The sequence below is a fragment of the Temnothorax americanus genome, unplaced genomic scaffold (genome assembly GCF_048541705.1).
Source record: "Temnothorax americanus isolate GAGA-0224 unplaced genomic scaffold, ASM4854170v1 Scaffold16, whole genome shotgun sequence".
In the NCBI taxonomy this organism is placed as follows: Eukaryota; Metazoa; Arthropoda; class Insecta; order Hymenoptera; family Formicidae; genus Temnothorax; species Temnothorax americanus.
In genome coordinates this window covers 3116087-3135336 of record NW_027509297.1, presented here as the reverse complement: position 1 = coordinate 3135336, position 19250 = coordinate 3116087, and the positions used below count along the sequence as shown (strand labels likewise).

Here is a 19250-nt window from a genome sequence, read left to right as displayed (position 1 = left end):
ATAGAAGTGACTTTATATTGAGCACAAATCCTTCTGCAAAAAACTAATATCTTCTTCTTGATATGCAAATAATGCTTTAAATCAAATTCTGACAATAATAAAAGTTCTTGAATTTATTTGTTGATAATTTATCTCATTTATAAAAAGAGATAGAATGTGAAATATTTATACTAAAAACAGATTGCTTATTTCTTTGATATATTGCAAAGATTCTCGCAAACGATTTAATTAGATATATCCTATTGTCAAGAAAATATATGACGGTGTAAAACACTGTTTAAATGATGAATACTTTGAACTCGGGCCGGATTACATGACTGATTGTGAGTATTTACGCGAAATACGTGTTCGTAAAATTCAATAGTTCTATTAAATGATGAATAGAGTTTATTTTGATTATAATACAATAATTTAATAACTAAAAGATTACAAAAAAATCTGGCTAGAACTGCAAATGTTTTGCATCAATTATATGCATATATAAAGTTAATTGAGAGTTAACTTATATGAATAAGAACTTAATAATTTCAAAAGTTACTGCAAATAGAGCTGCCCCTTTAACGCTTTAATTAGTTGCGTGGGATAGGTCAAACTAGCTTCAAACTTGAAAACAGTTTCTTTGTGCCACGTACACAATTGCGTGTTTCGCTTCCATTCTTGTTAATCTTACAGTTTAGGTATTTTCAGGAATTGTCTCGTATAATATATATGCCGTGCTTATATTGCCCGTATTATTGTAAAGTAATTAATATCGTGAACGTCAAGTTCGTCAATATACGCACAATTAGACGTTTCATAATTAAACGTCGTACTCTCCAGTGATGTGCTATTCTCAAATTCGTTATGCACCTCGGTATAGATCGGCAACAAAAATCAACTATAACATTCTAAATAATTAAGATACAGCGAGAATGTATTTTATAAGTCGTGTTGCAGAAATAGGTACATAAAGAGAAAAAAAAGAAAGAAAGAAGGTGAGAGAGGAGAGTTGCAGCTAAAGCCCGTGCCACCTGCAGAGTTTTCGTAACTTCCAGGTCTGTTTGGACTATACCTTCATTGTTGCTAGGATGTAGCAGAGGTTTGAGATCCCGATTGCAAAAATCCTCTTTGTTGCAGCATTCGATGACGAAGGTCGTGTTTCGCGAGTCGCTCGTCATGCAGAAGATGCGCGGCTCGGGCTGCGACGGCGGCAGGTGTTTAAGCACGCACCTTCAAGCCGATTTTGCACCAGTTTCAGAAAACGAGGTGAGGAGAACTCGGGATAGCGCGCGCGCGACGCGTTCGCATAGAGGCGAACGAGATATCAAAAGGGGATTCGTATCGTGCGGTTTCAAGGCAAAAAACGCAAACGGGGATTCGATCCCTTGGTAACATCACAAAAAAAGATTATAGTGCGCTTCTAAGGTTGTATTCTGAGTCTGCCTCTTATTTACCAATATCGTCGATTTTATCTTCTGTTATTTCATATATGTAATTCAAATACGTTAAGTCACCTATATTAACAAAGTGAACATTCACAAGTTGACTTTTTTTTGTAAATACTTTCTAAGGCTCTTGTATGCAGAATATGCAGATACATATATAGTTATAAGGTCGTTAAATCCTTTCCTGGTTATAATATAATTTTTTGGATCTCTAAATTATTTCTATATATTTTTTCAATTTCTCATTTAGCTGTTAAAAGTTCTTAATTTTGATTATATTATTTTATCGAAAGCACTGAAAATCTTTCTCAATGTTCGATCAAATTTCCTTAATACCGTCCAACATTTGTTAATTTAATTATATAATGGCAATTTGTACTTATTATTTCAATTACAATTATACCTATCACTCTTCTCAGATTTCTTTTTCAGAAATTACGTTTGAAACAGATCAATTTTACTTGAATCTATGAATCTTATAACAATATTGAGATAAAATTGAAAGTTTCGTTGAATAAACTAATTGTAAGTCTAACTGAATAATATATATGTGTATATATATATATATATCTATTAACCGATAAAATAGCGCGGTAACATTTCGCATTTGATATACGTGCACACGTTGGGAACGCACCCGTTGAGAGTTACTGCGCATCGCAATCCACACGGATGCGGATGCATCGAGGGAACAGGGGATCACCGAGCAAACTCCAGCAAAACCGAAAGAGAAATACTCAAAAAGAAAAAAAACCGGGAGAGGATGCGAGAGAGCGGGAGCTGGTAGTCGGGAGGAGCAAATCCGCAACACCGTGCAACTCAACACACTCTCGTGATACCTGACATGTGGGGGTAGCCAGTGGTAGCATAGCTTCGTGATTCCTGAAATTCTGCGACTCCTGTCGGGATAGCATCGGGGCGCACAACGCTATATAACGCGCGGAGACCCCCGGCGTCGACTCGCGACGCGAGTCTTTCTCTATCGATCGCGGGGTTTGTTCTACTACAGTAACCCCGCGGCGAACTCGAGAAAGGGACAATCTCGAGAAACGCTGTCAGATCGCCGGAAACGATCTTCAAAGCAGGCACATCTCGCACATTCTGAACAAATCGAACTCGGCACAGCAAAGAAAATGTGGGTTAGGGGTAAAACGGTAGACACTACGATGCAACGTGTGTTAGTTGGAGTCTCTCAAACTGATATTAAGGTTAAATTATACACACACGTATAATTATACAGATAGTACACGCAGAAAATTTTTCTCGAATAATGTAGAATACTCATAATAAAATTTACTAGATTTGCATCGCACCGGTAGGATATACGCGTATTCAACCGGAAATTAATATATGACAATAAGAAAGTAATAGTTTGATCAGATACATCTTGTAACCTAAAGGCAAATAAATTTGCCATACTATAACACTATAAGGAAATATGAGAAAAGTAAAAAAAGTCCCTTAACTAATAACACGTGTATATTCGACGTTGTAGCTTGAATTGCGCGTTGTTTCTTAAGACCAGTATAAGAAAAAATATAATCTAGGGTGGTACCTATACTGTGAACTGTATAGAAATATTCGTTGCGTATCTGGCAACAGTCTATATACTTCATAGAAATGCGATAGTATAACCGCGGACACGCGCGGACTGCGCACGATCGTCAATCTCGTGTATGTGAAGTGTGAAGTGAGAAGCACAATGTATAGCGATATACCAGCGATAAGTACGAGGTAAGAAAAGTCTCATCCAATATTTGCTGCGTTCGGCATTGCAAATTTTAGATGCGAGCTAGCAGAGAGAGCTTAAATCACGTGATCCTCACCAATCTATAAAGAACCGAGATGTGAATTGCCGAACGATTTTCGAGATTTTTGAAAAAAGTCCCATACTTGATGAAAATATTTACTTCTGCGTATAGTTTTATTCTTTGCTCTCTAAATTTCTTATACTTTCTTGAAATCTTTTGCATATTATGACTATATATCCTAGCCGTGCAAGATTAGTATATGGTATTTACTTTGTTCGTGTATACTTGGTATCTTCGAGAAAAATTTTCTGCGTGTAAAAATCTTCACCGATCGCGAACCCTTGGAAGAATATACCTGAAGACAATTCAGACGTGGGAGATAATAAAATTGGGTATAAATTGAGGTTGCAGAGGTCTTTATCGCAGCAGATCCGCGAGAGATAGATGCTCGGCTTGCTGTTGCAGAAACGGGGTGCTTCCGGCGGCAGCCAGTTGCTTCGATCGAGGCACCTTTTATATTTAATATATAATATTTAATTTTTATTTATTATAAATATATTTAATATAAATTTAATATATTTATAATAAATATATTTAATATATAAATATGTATTTTTATATAATAAATATATATTTATATATATAATTTATATTTATATTAATTGTTGTTAATATAATTTAAATCTTAATGTAAATGTCTATAAGTTTGCTATTTCTATCCATTTTCCATTCTTGAGAGACCACGATTCATTTATTAATATTACACTTATTGAATAAACCATGCTATTCTTTTTGCGTTTATAGTGATTTTCTATGATATCCATATATTTTATACATACACGATAAATTTTCGGCGATTGTTTTAGATGGATCAATTAAAATAAACGTTATGAATGAATAAATTTTTGTGACACGGAAGCGCATTATTCAATATGCAATACAATATGCGCTTCTTAAGAAGCCTATATAAAATAAAAAATGTGTGAGAATCTTTTAATCAAAATTTTAAAATTAATTTTTTAACTACCACATTTAAACTTTTTGTAATCTGTCTTTTAATAATACGCGTTCACTGTTTTATCATTTATTAAAATTTTATCAGAAATTATATGTGATACACCGGACGGGTCTATAATTCTACAAATACCTATGCAAAGTTAATTTTATAGCTATGTGCAAGTTTTATTCGCATTACCGTCTGACATTGCTGCATGCAAAGCGATTGGTATAATCTATTATTGGTATCTTTATGACATCAATAAAATGATGCATAACCGCATCTATCTGAAATTTACAATAGCTTCGGAAAAGCTTGCGAACGTACGCCATGATCGAAGAGGTCAAAAGTTGAAAAGATAACGCAGTACGTATATGTGAAATATGCCGCGTACTCGACCTTTGATCCTGCAAAGATCGACATTTTCTTTATCATGGAGGATGCTCGGTAGTATACATCTGCATGTCATAGGACATGGAAATCTAATATTGAACGATATATACAATTAAGATCGTGTGCTTACAAAGTTTTACAGTTAGGTACCACGTTTAATTTCAGAATTTTTATAATTTTTATTTCAGATCAATATTAGTTTATAAACATGTTGTCTATTTTACAAAATTGCAGTGTAATGTAATCTATTCTATTATCCAGTCTATATTCCAGTCTATTACCATTATACATTATATTATTTTTTTAGAAACATTCTACCAATACATAGGACATAATATTTTACATAGGATAAAACAAATTTTATATAAATTATGTTTTTCTATAAAACTATATACATAGAAAGTTTATATTTTATATAAGAACTTGATTCATGCAATTCCTCTGTTGTAATAATATCTTTTTTAATTCTACAAAGATAAAATTTAAATTTTGTTATAAAAATAATTATACATATATTCTATTCTTTGTGAAATATGTAATTAAATAATAACTTATATAAGTTAATAATTTTTTCTATCTTTGGCTCTAAAAAAAAGCAAGAATTCGAATCATTTGCGTTACATTTGTGTAATTTCACAATTTCTATTCTTGTTTATTATATACATATGAATATTATGAATAAATAAATATTAATTGTACTGATATCAGTCTCGAAAAATTCCGTGTCTCTTTTGTCAGAGTCTGCGTCTGGTCTTTTTTAATTTTATATATGAATTAATGTACTACACATTCTGAACGGTCGAATTGATTTATCTCATCTTTATATAATAATCGCCGGTGTAATGATTATAAGATATCCCGATTTGAGAACAATGCACTCTTAAAATCAAACAAGATCGACCGAGACAGTCCATGAACCAATGCGGCGACGATCCGAGGTCGCAGACGTGCGGACGGCTCCTAAATGCTTAATGCGCCAGACGGATAATTCGGATAATTCGGCCGGAGATCGCATTGAAAATAGCGCGACCGAGATTACTTGATCCGGCCGTAGCGTGAAAGCAGCACCAGACAATTTTATATGCGATCGCATGAATGCAATATATTTGACGTGTCGCGTCGCAAGCGAATTCGTGTCATATGTGTTGAGATTTCAGTGTATGTCAATCCGACAAAAGTAAATTAGAGTCAAAGGAGAAATTGCAGATTATAATTTTCCTTGTTTCTATTTGTTTTCTGAAATATAGGTAAAACGGAACGCAAAGTAGTATACCTATAGACATTTTATTGCGCAAAAATTGTAATTAATATATGTATAAAATTATATTGTATCGTATAAACTTATTCTCAGTAATTCTCGTCCGCACTATGATGCGTTTCAAAAGTGAGCCCTTATAGTTAGGACAGTGTCATCTCATCTGCTTGGATTGAATTGAAATTTGTATATGGCTACCCCCACGCTTGCGCGTAAGAAACTTCCTCGACGTATTCGAAATCGATACCGCGGAAGAAGGGAAGGTATAACCATCGAATTTCGCCCCGAGTTTGCCCTGCGATCGATCGCGACCAGAATTTCCATGGCCCATAGCGGTCGAACTTGAAGTCTTAACCACACATCGCGTTCGGCAGCGTTACCAACGCGACGACTAGCCGACAACAATAATTCGTTTCCGCCGAAAAGGGCAATAATCATGGCCCGGGTGAGAGCGCGGACTGGAAAACCGGCTAAACGTTCATTCGTGCGGAAACCACGAGGGCATCGATCGCAATGTCGAGGCGAAACCGCCGAAGGCCGTTCGTTCGATGGGAATGGTATACGCGAACATTTTCTCGCGGATGATCAGTGACCTGAACCGTTAAATACACAAGCCTCGTATGTGATAAACATTACGTAAGGAAACTCTAAGTAAATACGCTATCCACACTAGAGTGTTAAGCCAATGATCCACAATCAAACAGAAGAAGATATTTTTTTTATGGATTATTAATCCAAAATTCAACAAAAAACATTAAATGACAAATTAAGTTTTAATGAAAAAGATGATGGAAATATATAATATAAAGCTCATAAATATAAAAAAATTAAAAAATAAAAATTTATATTCATGTATGTACATCAAGGATATGTATTGTCTACAAGTTTAAAATTAATAACAAATTTTAAGAGAAAAAGTATGTTTATAATATTCTTAAAAAATTGGGATACATTTTGAACATGAAAAACTTGCATACAAAAATATATAATGTATATAGATATATAAGAATATAATTTGATTAGAAAAAAAAATATATATATAGTATAGTTCTAATTAAAGAATATAATATACTATGTATAAATGTTTCGTATAAATATAACAAGTTAATAATTGCAAATTAAAAATAAAATAAAATAATAAAAAAAGAATAACTAAATAAGCAAATCTTTTGAAACAATCGCGTCTCACCTAACTAAATAATTTTTCAAGTTTTTTGTTAATGTTGAGTAGATATGCAGTCGTTGCAACATATTATGAACTGTCCGTTCATACGATAAATATTACAGATAACGCGAAGAGAATGATAACGAACCGGATCTTGTTTTGTTGAGAGAGCTTAGAAAATCTGTTATAACATTAGTGTCATTGATCGCCCACTAACAAACATCGATCCAGACGCCATAATGACTATCCGATTCATTATGAACGTCAATATGCCCGTGTCAAACCTTCCTTTCGAGACGGACTCGATTTTGCGCTCCTAATTGATAGTACGTAATAAATCATTTTGTTAATATTCAATAATCTGATGTATATTTTATGATGTATATCCTAACTGATACTACACACTGAAAACTAACAAATTTTATATAAAACTTAGTAGGAGGGAAATAAGTGAATATAAATTTATGGAGGGTTGAGCTTGCCGGTATCGATCAAATGCTATTCGATTGACGGTAAATCTACCGGCGACCAAGGAGATGAGTCAATAAAAGGGAGTTTCGAGTGTAAATCGCGTATACTCATCAATAAAATCCACGTGCAAATACGTTACCTCCGAGCATACGTAATGACGTGGTTTTTCAGGCTCGTACTAGCGAAACAATAACCATCGGTTTCGCAGGTGTAATTGGTTTCCGGGCATATATCGCAAAAGCACTTCAGTAATCCTGAAAATAAAACAGAATCAATTAACCTAAAATACATTCGTAAATTGCCAACAATATAATAAACAATTAATTAAACTTTCATTTCTTCCGGCTATAATTGGCAAACAATCATCGTGACGATTCGACCATTGGTTTTGGTTCTCGTCGTCAAAACGTTAATAATAATCTTTGATACTTATATATATATACATATATATATGTAGGTCCAGAGGTATGTTCCGGGACTGTTTACGTTTTTTGAAATGTACAGTCCTGGAATATAACGCATATATATGTAATCAGATTCAAAAAACTGTCCCAAAAAATGCCGTAGGACATCAATTTTTTCCAGGACAGTCCTGGAAACTGCCAAATGTCCCGGAATATACCGATATCAAAAATAAAAGTCCCGGAACATACTTCCAGACCTACATATATATATATATATATATATATATATATATATCTATATGTAGGTCTGGAAGTATGTTCCGGGACTTTTATTTTTGATATCGGTATATTCCGGGACATTTGGCAGTTTCCAGGACTGTCCTGGAAAAAATTGATGTCCTACGGCATTTTTTGGGACAGTTTTTTGAATCTGATTACATATATATGCGTTATATTCCAGGACTGTACATTTCAAAAAACGTAAACAGTCCCGGAACATACCTCTGGACCTACATATATATATACATATATGTAGGTTCAGAGGTATGTTCCGGGACTGTTTACGTTTTTTGAAATGTACAGTCCTGGAATATAACGCATATATATGTAATCATGATATCAAAAATAAAAGTCCCGGAACATACTTCCAGACCTACATATATACACATATATATTATATTTTTTCTATTTTTCTTACGCAGACTTTTGCGAATAAATATATATGGATTATTTGATGATATCGAATTCTCGAGGTGGAATAAATTTCGCGAAAGAGCGCTTGCGTGGTTCGGCATGGAATGGAAGAAATATGGGAAGGAAGATATTATCGTGAAATGCTATACGGCACTTACCACAATTGAGGGGCAGTTTATTTTACGATAATATAAACATCGTCCTGAGTTTCGCAAATATTGACACACAATTTTCAAAATACATTGAATGCTTATCAATTCCAATTACTCTTTGAAATAAATTTAGAAATTTTTACAAGCAACGATTATGGAATTTAAATCGTCAAGAATTTGGAAAATAACTAAAAATCTAAAAATCTAAACACCAAAATCATTAATTTTGCTACAATTAATTTGAAAATTTTACCATCACGTTTAACTCATATAAAAAAAATGTATATAATATAATTAATATATAATATAATATAATTAATCATAGGGATTCTCACAAATTAAACGGTAAGAAAAAATTAAGAGATTTCAAGAATATACATATAGAAATTCGATATAAGTCTGACAACAGTATAATCATTGACTGACACAGGCTTGCTATTCTTTATATGCTTTCTGCTTGCCAAAATGAAGAGAAGAAAATAGGTGGTGCGTAAAAAAATATAGTGGGCTCAAGAGAGAAGACCTTGGAGCTTGAGTGATTACACTCAGGTATTGCTACTTTTATAGAAGCTAATGCAGACCTGTGATGAGTAAGCGAAAACTTTAGCAATGTGTCTTAATATATAACTTGTATAATATTTTTTTTGCGCAAATAAAAAACTGAAGAATCGCTTATTTGATATAATGTTTGGATAAGAATAATCTTTATATAAATATAATTATAATGCGAAATTGTATACAATATATTGATATTTACTCACATGTATTTTTATATGCATGAAACTTAATTATTGTTGTAAAACATACATTAAAAGAAATTTTATACATGCGAGAGTTAAAAAAATAAAAATTTTAATGAAATTTTACTTTGTAATATTCCGCACTATAAATATAAATCTGTTATATAATTCGTATACATGAAATACAACTAAAAACGTGAAATATGTTTTCTTCAGGTATATCTGATTTATCATAATTTTATTATAATCATATAATGCAATATGTTTTTGTTAATTACTTTTCTATGTGTGTAATTCTTTGGGAATTGCTGAAAAGAAAAAAAATTATGTCGAAGTAAGTATACTGTTTCCGATGTCCGTGTGTTCTATATTATTTTAAAAAATATATCAAAATTTGAATAAAATAAAATAAAATATATTAATGTTTACGTAAATGCAAAATAATTTATGTCAAAATTTAGTTAATAATATATTACACAAATCTTTTATTTAGTCCGCTGACACAAAATTATCATAAATCTAATCATCAAAAAAATAAAAAAATATTATGCAGATACTATTAATATAATTAACAAAAAGATTATCCAATAAGAAAAATACATTTTTACATTATATAGAAGTTATGTGTACCTACACACGACGTGCCATGATAATGCACGATGGCCTACTCTCATACATATGTGATTATGCTATATAAATAGATATATTTTTAATACGTTTTCATACATCTCTCAATATAAGAGTCTTCACTATATCAGTCAACTTAAAAGCTTTGTGATAGGAAAAGTACTCTACTATTGATCGATAATTAATTCAATATGGTCGTGTTGTCATCGTGCGATTTCTTTTTAAATCTAATTTACAATTCAGCAGTCAATATATAAAAAACACGATCGTATAATCTTAAATTCCGCATTCATAATCGAGTGTGCGCTCGAAAACGTAAAACAATGATTATATTTTTATTAAACATTTAAATGTATCCATAAGTTTTCGAGTTTTATATTTAATGTCAATTGATAATATATTAATATTAGTATTAACTAAAACTTATATCTAGAATTCCATATTCAAGTAAAATAATGAGAGATATTATAATACAATATTTCACATAAATATATGTATATGTATAATTGTAAACAAATTATTTAAAATAGAATAACATTAAATAAAATTTCTTACGGTTGTCTTGCATAATATGTGTATACTTGTAAAGAGCTATATGCAATCCTTATATTTTCAACATTTAAACAACAGAATAACCGGATTCTGCATCAGAAGAAAACCGGTCAATCGTACAGAATGTATCAAAAGTAATGCTGTTATTAAGATATTGTGCACGTTGTCACAATAAAATCTTTGATAGCATTGAGGAATTAAAATTTTCTCAAAATTTTCCGCAGTTATCTAATTTTTAATTTTTAACTTAATTTAATTCAATATAATTATTTTTTATTCAATACGATGTCATAATTAAATAAATATAAAGTTAAATCCTTATTCAACTAATTTTAATTTAAAATAGTTTTAATTCTTTCAAACCTTTTTTACTTTTATTTTTAATAAATCTGTAATGAAATTAATTATCAATTTTACTGGAAAAGGAATGGACAATCTATTTTAAACTTCTCAAAAAGTACTGCAATTAAAAATAAAAATATAACAATTCTGAGAGACAGTATTATGCTGATGATTTTTTCTTAATAAAAAATTCAACTTATTTGGTTAATTAGACTTATATCATTTATCAACAATAAACTGCACATAAATTACATTAGAAATAATTTATTTCTGACAGCTTTGTTTGGAATAATACATATTTTCATTATGATGTCTCAAGAAAAATAGACACATGGATAGTTTTTTCGCTACCTGATATCGATAATCGAAATCACGTTATTCAACCTCCCTCCCGTATCTCGCCGGGGAAAATATTATGACTTCGACGTATTATTGGATAGTAAGATGACGTGCCGTGTTAAATATTATCTACGTATTGCGCTCGATCGCAGAAAAATAAGCAATGTGATTGTGCAACATAATAGTAGTATTATAGTTATCACGCGTTTAGCGCCGATATGCTGCTATAAATAATCATCGTTTGTCCTATATTTTACAATGTGCTATTGTAAAGCCTATAAAATTGCACTAAAATTTGTAAAGAAATGTATACACACATTGTGTTTTACAATTTTGCTGTCTCTCTCACACACATCATATATGTAGACACAATAGATGTTCTATTTTTATACATGTGTTTAACAATTTAAAATATATATATATATACGTTTGGTAGATAGTTTAAGTAAGAGATAGAGAGAGTTTAATTTACAATATTAATTTGTCAATAAAATTTGAGAATTATGCGACTACTTATTCGTTCATGAAAACTCTAACAATAAGTTAACGAAATAAAGTATTTGTAAGTAATAAAAACAATAATATTAAAAAAAAATGTATAAATAATTTTATATAAATAGATATCATGTAAATAATAACTCTTATTTAAAAAAATAAATATAAAATAAAAGATATATATTTATGTATCTAACATATGACAGTATATACAAATTTATGCGTTATTTATTCTAAGAGTTATATAGTATTTATCAGTTATATGTATAATCAAAGTTCCAACTTTATCTATAGTACTAATAGAGCAAGAACAATGTATGAATTTCGTTTGTGTTTGCCTATTGTCCCTTCACTTTTTTAACAACTCTAAGACTATGTCTTCTACGAGAGACATTAATCAATGTTTGCGATAATATATAAACACCCCTTATGTTATATCATATATATAGACACTCATATAATATACATATAGAAAATTGTTAACGTCGTTACAGCCAGTCTTTCTCCCGGATCTTATACGATCGTTTTATCAAACAACCTGCAAACTCCTAATGGCTCGTAAGAATCTGAGGAATAACGATGCACCGACGGGATATAAAGAAACGACCATACATGCATGGTGCTTTGACTATCGGTTGCAGGAACGTCCGGAACGTGTATTGCTTTTTCAATGAGAATTCGAGGGCCCGATTTACATGCACGACAATTACCAAACATTGAATCCATCAGCTATAGAGCGGAACCGAGCGTCGTAAGAGAAAAGGATATAACGAAGATATACTAGAGAATGAATAAAGTAGGCTATATATAGGGCCGATTCGGAGAGATGAAAAATGTATGTATACATATATATGTATATGTATGTATGTAGTGTGTATTACATATATATTTGGTGTCTGAGAGATAAAGAGACATTGACAAGCTCCTTTCATTACGCCAACGATATCGTTAAATAGAGGTGTTTCCGAACGAGGTCTTTCTTGCTACAGCAACATAAGACAAGTATCAAGCATCTTCTTTTATGTTATTTACACAATTTACTATACTTATTGATACTTGCTTGTTTTTTAAACAAGAAAAAATATTTTTGCAAGAAATATTCTTGCTGAAACAATATTATACATATAATAAAAGATGCCGTGCTTTAAGAATAAATTAAATATTTTAATTATTAGATATATTAAGTTACACACACTATAAGAGTAATATGTATATATTAAAGTGGTTAAATTAATTTTTTTCCTAATTATAAACATAAATTAAGTTTATACAAATTTAAAATAATTATTACAGTATAGTTATAAATGTTAGTACAGCTATAAAACTTATTATGCCTTTGCCAATATAACGGTTAATATGGCGATCTATATTTTTGCGATTGTTGAATCATCACTCGGTGCTTCAATTCGGATAACACAATTTCTTATACGTGTCAGAAAAACAATAATACGCGTATCAATTAAATGTTGCGTAAGTTAGTTAACGCACACAAATCAAAATTAAATAATGTTTTTCCATAGAATGTATATTGATCAGAGTTCGACAGCACTGAAAAAAAGTGAGGCATACAGAACGCGGAATGTAAGTACGTATTATTTTAATTAAATAGGTATATATAAATGTGAGATAAGAATGCAAATAGTATAGCGTTATATAAATAAATATATAATGTAAACAAATTCGTGTGATCGCTAAGTTCGCGTCTCGAAGATATTGTTTATTAAAAAATCATTTCCACCTGCAATATATATTTATGTATTCAAAATATTTCGTATCTGCGCGCTGCAAATGGTTAAATCTTAAAATCTTTAGACATTAACCTTTCCTCGAACTCTTATCGTAAACTTAAGCAATATCGCAGTTGAATTACCTTGATGAAGAGCACGTGGCGTTGGCAAAACTTCGATATCGAATTGAAAATACGTTGTTATTTCATTTCATGTTATATTTTTTGGCAATTGAGATACTTTAAAATAAAATTATTATCATATCTGGAAATTATTATCTTATTTGTAGATATTTTCCAAATAAAAGCAATGTAAATATACTATGTAAGATCGTTCCAACACTATATCTTAATTACTTTATTTTTACACTTTTTTAATCATTATTTAAATGCATATCAAATATATAAAAATAACTGCAATGTAAAGTAACAGTGTTGATTATACGCTGCAGTTATTTTAAAACGCAATTTCAGTTTTGAAACAATTTTAGTCTCGAGGATATTTCTTTGTAAATGTGTTATCTGATCCAAGGTTTACGATTTCGAATCGTATTGCTAAGAATTCGGCGATCGAAAAATCGCAAAAGCTATACATATATTACAATGCTCACCCACAACGAAGATTTATAGTTATCTAGACAATAACAGATCCGACTGTTTACATGCTTAATATTTCTCTCGTCGGAGTGAAACACGAGACAGTTGTTTAACAGATTAAACAAAGATGGGCGAATGTAGCGATTATACTCGAGAGTAACTATTGCCCCGAGTGAGTAATTCTATATATATTTCTGAATTCCATAATATAGATAATTAGGCTACAAAGCTCCCAAGAAGATAAAATATCTGCCAAGAAGATAAAATGCAAACAGTTTTATCCAAGTTACATTGTTCCATATTGATCCGTGAAAAAAGTCCGTGATAAAAGTAAAGAATTTTTCAATTCTGCATATAAAAGATAATATTAATATATTAATTATAGATTTATATTTCTATAAATGGAACAAACTATTATGATGCGTTTGACATATATATTATTCAATTATTTTAAAATTTGTTTTTATTTTTGGTTCTTGTTTTAATCACGGTAGAATAATATTTCTCTGCACTCAAAATTTTCTGTGTCATACGCGGAGTGGTATAGGACCAGAAATCAAACCCGGGTCTTTCGCTTGATAAGTGACTGCTCTATCATTAAGCTATCCAACGCCCCCGGTACATCGTGATACCGAAGGGGTAAATCACGCTCTCCGATGCGGCGCGGCGCGGCTCTTGAAAAACTGCGGGAGTCACGGATAGGAGAGAGCGTACATGCGCCGTACATAGGAACCGAATGCACCGGCTCACCCTTCCGCATGCTTTTCGGACCTCGTGCAGCAACGAGATTAAACGGCCCTTCTGTGCGCACCACGGCGCGGCACGTTACTTACGCAACGTTACGTGCGCGCCGTTGAAGCGGCGAGAAGGAGCGAGGAACGAGCGGGATGAGGAGGCGAAACGGAGACTGGAAACGGAGGAGGGACAGAGGAAGAGACAGAGACGCGCGCGAGCTACACTACACAGAGAAACGGTGAAACGAGCACGAGACGAAGGCCCGACGAAAATATAGAAAGAGAAAGGTAGACTTCTCGCGCACGTATACACGCACGCACGCACGCACGCACGCGCGCACGCGCGCACACACACACAGTGACGGAGGGATCGTCTACAAGTACAACGCGTGGGACAAACAAAAGTGCGTTCAACAAAGAGGCTCGCCGAAATCATTGTGCCTTTTCTTTCAACATCCTGATTTTCTTTTATCGTATTGCCTCCTCTTCCCCCCTCCTCCTCTAAGCTGACTTTTAAACGTAACTTTAAAATAACTTTAAATGCAAAGTGTAGTTGCTCGGCAAAGTGTTAAATTCTTCAAATATGTACATACATACATATCCAATTCTCTCTCTTTCGCGACGGTGACGGTCGGCGGTCTAAAATCGTGTATTGAAGATTAATAAAAAACGCACGGATTGTTTTTGTGGATAAATATACTTCATCCTTTTTCATTATACATCCCTTACCACCCCCCCCCCCCAATTTCTATATATATCTTCGATATCTTTGATTTTAAATTGTGAAAACTTGTTTGAATCAATTTGTCTGAAACTGGAATGAACGTATCTTTCATCTTCTATATTATCTATTAGTTGCACAAAAAGAAATCTTAAAATGAGATTATATTCCGTTAAACGAAGAAAACTTGCTTAAATGAAATCATTATACATATAGTTCAAAACCAAGAAAAAATGTTGAAATAAAAAGTCGAAATTCTTATAAGAATTGTTTCTTATATAAGCGAGATCCGGCAAGATCACACTATAATCTTCTTATAAGAATTTCAATTTTTTATTTCAACATTTTTAATGGTTGAACTATACATATATAAATGACTTTATTCAAGCAAGTTTTCTTCGTTTAACGCAATCTAATCTCATTTCAAAATTTCCATGTTGAAACTAAAGATATTTTCAAATCAAAAACATTCTTTTTTTTTCCGTGTATAAATAATAGAAAAATACTCCCTTATCAATTAACGTTATAAAAAAAAACAAATTTTATTTAATTAAAATTTAATTACTTCTCTCAATTAGTGCAACTGAAAGAGACGTCGTATGTGATATTTAGACTTTCGAACCAATAAGCTCTGCGAATTTGCTAACAAATTCTGATGTTACAAAAGACTTGAATAGTAAACATATTTTGCAGTCGGCGCGAACTCTGTGACTATCACCTACTTTTCATATCTCGAATTTGCGTTGTCACGTTCAAATGTGTATAGAAATAACTTTATGTATAATATCACCGCGTCCAAGAAATGTGTTGCTGTGCATGGAAACTTCTTAATCTCATGCCGCAAGGTGCTACACACGGTAAAAAACATTTCGCACTTGAGTGGATTTCTGTCCGTGTAGAAATGTTCAACATACACTGTGTTAACGTAACATATTGTCATTGTGTTAGTTTTTTACTTTACCATGCCTTAAGTCAATATTCAACGTTTCTAAAAGTTGAAATAACACAATTTATATGACATATTTCGTATGTCAAAATGAAAAATACCTAAAGTTGTGTTACTTTCCTCTCTACACATAAGAGTTTTCATCTGTTAAATCGACATTTTCTTACGTGATACATATATTATAAAGAGGAGATATCGCTGTCTTCTATTTTTCGCAAGAAAAAGAAACGAAAGAATAACATGTAATTTACGAATAACATTATAAATAGATATGTTAATTTAACATAAACTTTGCTTCCAGAGCTAGCGTCCCATGTGTTGAATTTCTTATTAATTTTTCACGCACATGACTCGTGGTTATTTATTCACATAAATTTGCCTTCTGTCAAATTAACATACAAATTAGAGCTGATAAACTGGGTACACCGTGAAATCTGTTAAATTAAAACACGAAATTGTTTACCGCGATTGTGAGTATCGCCGCGAGATAAAGGTTTCTAAGTATGGCGATAAAAAAGAGAGGACGATATATCGTACCGTTCACAGGGCACGAGGCGTGGAGTATACAGAGGAGCGCCAGGGCGAGGAGGCTCGCCATGCCGCCGTCGCGGACGCCTCTCATCTTTCCGGAGCTTCCGCGGGAGCAGCCGGTGGTGGTCCGCCGTGACGGTGGTGGCGGCGGTGGTGGTGGTGATCGCGCGGTCCGCTGTCGCCGCGGATCCACCGTCGCGCGTCGGCGTCGCGAGGAATCGCTCTCGCGGCCGGCGCGGGCGGCGCGGCTCAACGTCGCGCGCGCGGTGGCTCGCGGGCGGCGACGGCGACGGCGACGGCGACCGGCCGACGCGGGATCATCCTCCGCGGGCGGCGGAGACCGCGGGGGTGAGGCGAGGTCGTGCCTTATTGCCGCCTCGCCGACGAGACACTTGTCACCGCGACTGCTGCCGCTGTCCGTGCCGCTGCCGATGCCGCCGCTGATCCGCGGCGCCCACTCGCATAAGAGCGCTTGCCGCTCGCGAGCTACTCCGAGAGCGAGCGAGCGCGACTCGCAACGCGTACTCGCACGCACGCACGCACACGCACACACACACACGCGCGCGCGCGCGCGCTAGCGTGTGCGCTGTTGTTTTCCTATGACCGTTGTTGTCCGAATATGTATAACACCGTAGGGCGTTCTCACATCGTCCGGAGCAACGTCGCACCGGCCAGCCCGCCCCGCTCGCGAAATGTCACGGTTACACCGCGATCCCGCGGGGATCGTCTCCGCGACGGGAGACAAGGGAGAACGGCGATTTCGCGCGAAAGAAGTCGCGGCTACTTCGACGCGAGCGACGATCCCTCAGATGTATTATCTCGTCGCGCGACGTCGCCGCCGCGGAAGGCGCGCCGCCATTTTCCTATCGACAGGCCCGGCCTATTGCGAATTCTCGCCGACGAAACACGCTCCGAGGAGCACACTCGCGTAACCGAAGGATTTCACCAATAATCGCGAGGATAATCGATGTTAACCGTACGCCAACGGATTCGAAACTTGCGAAAATGACGTTTCGCCGCGCGTCATCGTCGTCGTTGTCGTCGACACTCCGAACGGTCCGAACACCGACTTCGGGGGCGCAATCTCGATGCGAACTGTCACGCGGCTCGCGGCTCGCAGCGGTTCGCTCGTCGCTCGGGCCTTTTCGCGCTGATCGTCCGACAGCGACTCGTGTTGCTACTACCGGTACTACTGCTGCTACTGCCAGTGCCGCCGCGTCGCGTCGCGCCGCTAGAAATTGTAACTGCGTCAGAGAGAGGTCATCCCGGCCGTCTCCGTGGAGAACCGTCGAAAGTCGAAAGCCTTTGCACACTACCGCCAGTACATCCATTTTCGAAGGTATGTACTACGTAGCCACGCGTTCATTTTCCGACGCTGCCGATAAAACATCATATTCTGGTACGCATCCGCGGCATCCGCGCTACATCTGCAAATGTATTGATGTTACACATATGACATATGACACTATAATATTCGGAGGAGTAAAAACCACAGTGTAGTAAGTCCAACTTTTTAAAAATATTATCTCGCGTGCATAGATGTTAAATAAAATATGTAATTTGCAAAACGCATCTGCATACTTTTTCTTAAAAGCAACTATGTCTTTTTTTCATACCAATATGTAGTAATTATATACATATATTATATCACAATATTAATAATTATATATTAAATTATATATTAATTGTTTATATTATTGTATAAAATATGTAATAATTACACATGTAACGTATTTTACATTGTGTGTCTGCATCACATCTAATTTATGAATAAAATTAGTTGATTTTCCAAGCTTCTCTAATTGGTTAAAACGCGTCATATGCTTCATGCGAGCGTTCGTTTAAAACGTTTGAAAATTACTCCGCCGTGTTGTATACGCGGCAACTAGGATAAACAGAGAGAAGCTTGGGAGGCTTTTCTCTGATTGCGTACGCTACTTTATTTTTGTTATTTTGTTTTGAGAGCGTATTGAAAAACATCGTCATATATTACTAATATGGACTGCGCTCAGGTATAGCAATCAATTTCGGCTGAAGTGATGACAAATAATAAAATTTAAAGAAGCATCTTCTGTCTAAAATCTAAAATCTATTTACTCTGATACGTTGTAAAAGTTGAAAACAGAACATATTAAGTTTCGGTATGTAATTTAGTATGTTAAATAAAAAATTACATCTTACTGCAATTTTTAAGG

At 34.2% G+C, this 19250-nt stretch overlaps 1 protein-coding gene and 1 long non-coding RNA gene across 7 annotated transcripts in view; one reads left to right on the top strand and one right to left on the bottom strand.

Moving 5' to 3' along the window:
* Positions 1-18254, bottom strand: part of Babo (TGF-beta receptor type-1 babo) — a 40518-nt gene extending 22264 nt beyond the window's left edge. For 2 of the 6 annotated variants that reach the window (XM_077402740.1, XM_077402742.1), the window contains exons 1-2: positions 17062-18249; positions 7596-7710 (exon numbers count right to left, since the gene is read on the bottom strand). In XM_077402740.1, the coding sequence (XP_077258866.1) occupies positions 7596-7710; positions 17062-17146 (200 nt within the window). In that variant the 5' untranslated portion in view covers positions 17147-18249. Of the gene's footprint in view, positions 1-1051; positions 1210-2263; positions 2307-3530; positions 3686-7595; positions 7711-17061 lie in introns of all 6 variants that reach the window. The other 4 variants (XM_077402745.1, XM_077402744.1, XM_077402743.1 and 1 more) reach the window with 4 other exon arrangements.
* Positions 823-3314, top strand: LOC143895541 (uncharacterized). Its single transcript, XR_013256360.1, has 2 exons — positions 823-1034; positions 1117-3314. It is a non-coding gene; the product is annotated as an uncharacterized LOC143895541 (long non-coding RNA).
* Positions 18255-19250: the final 996 nt, after the last annotated feature.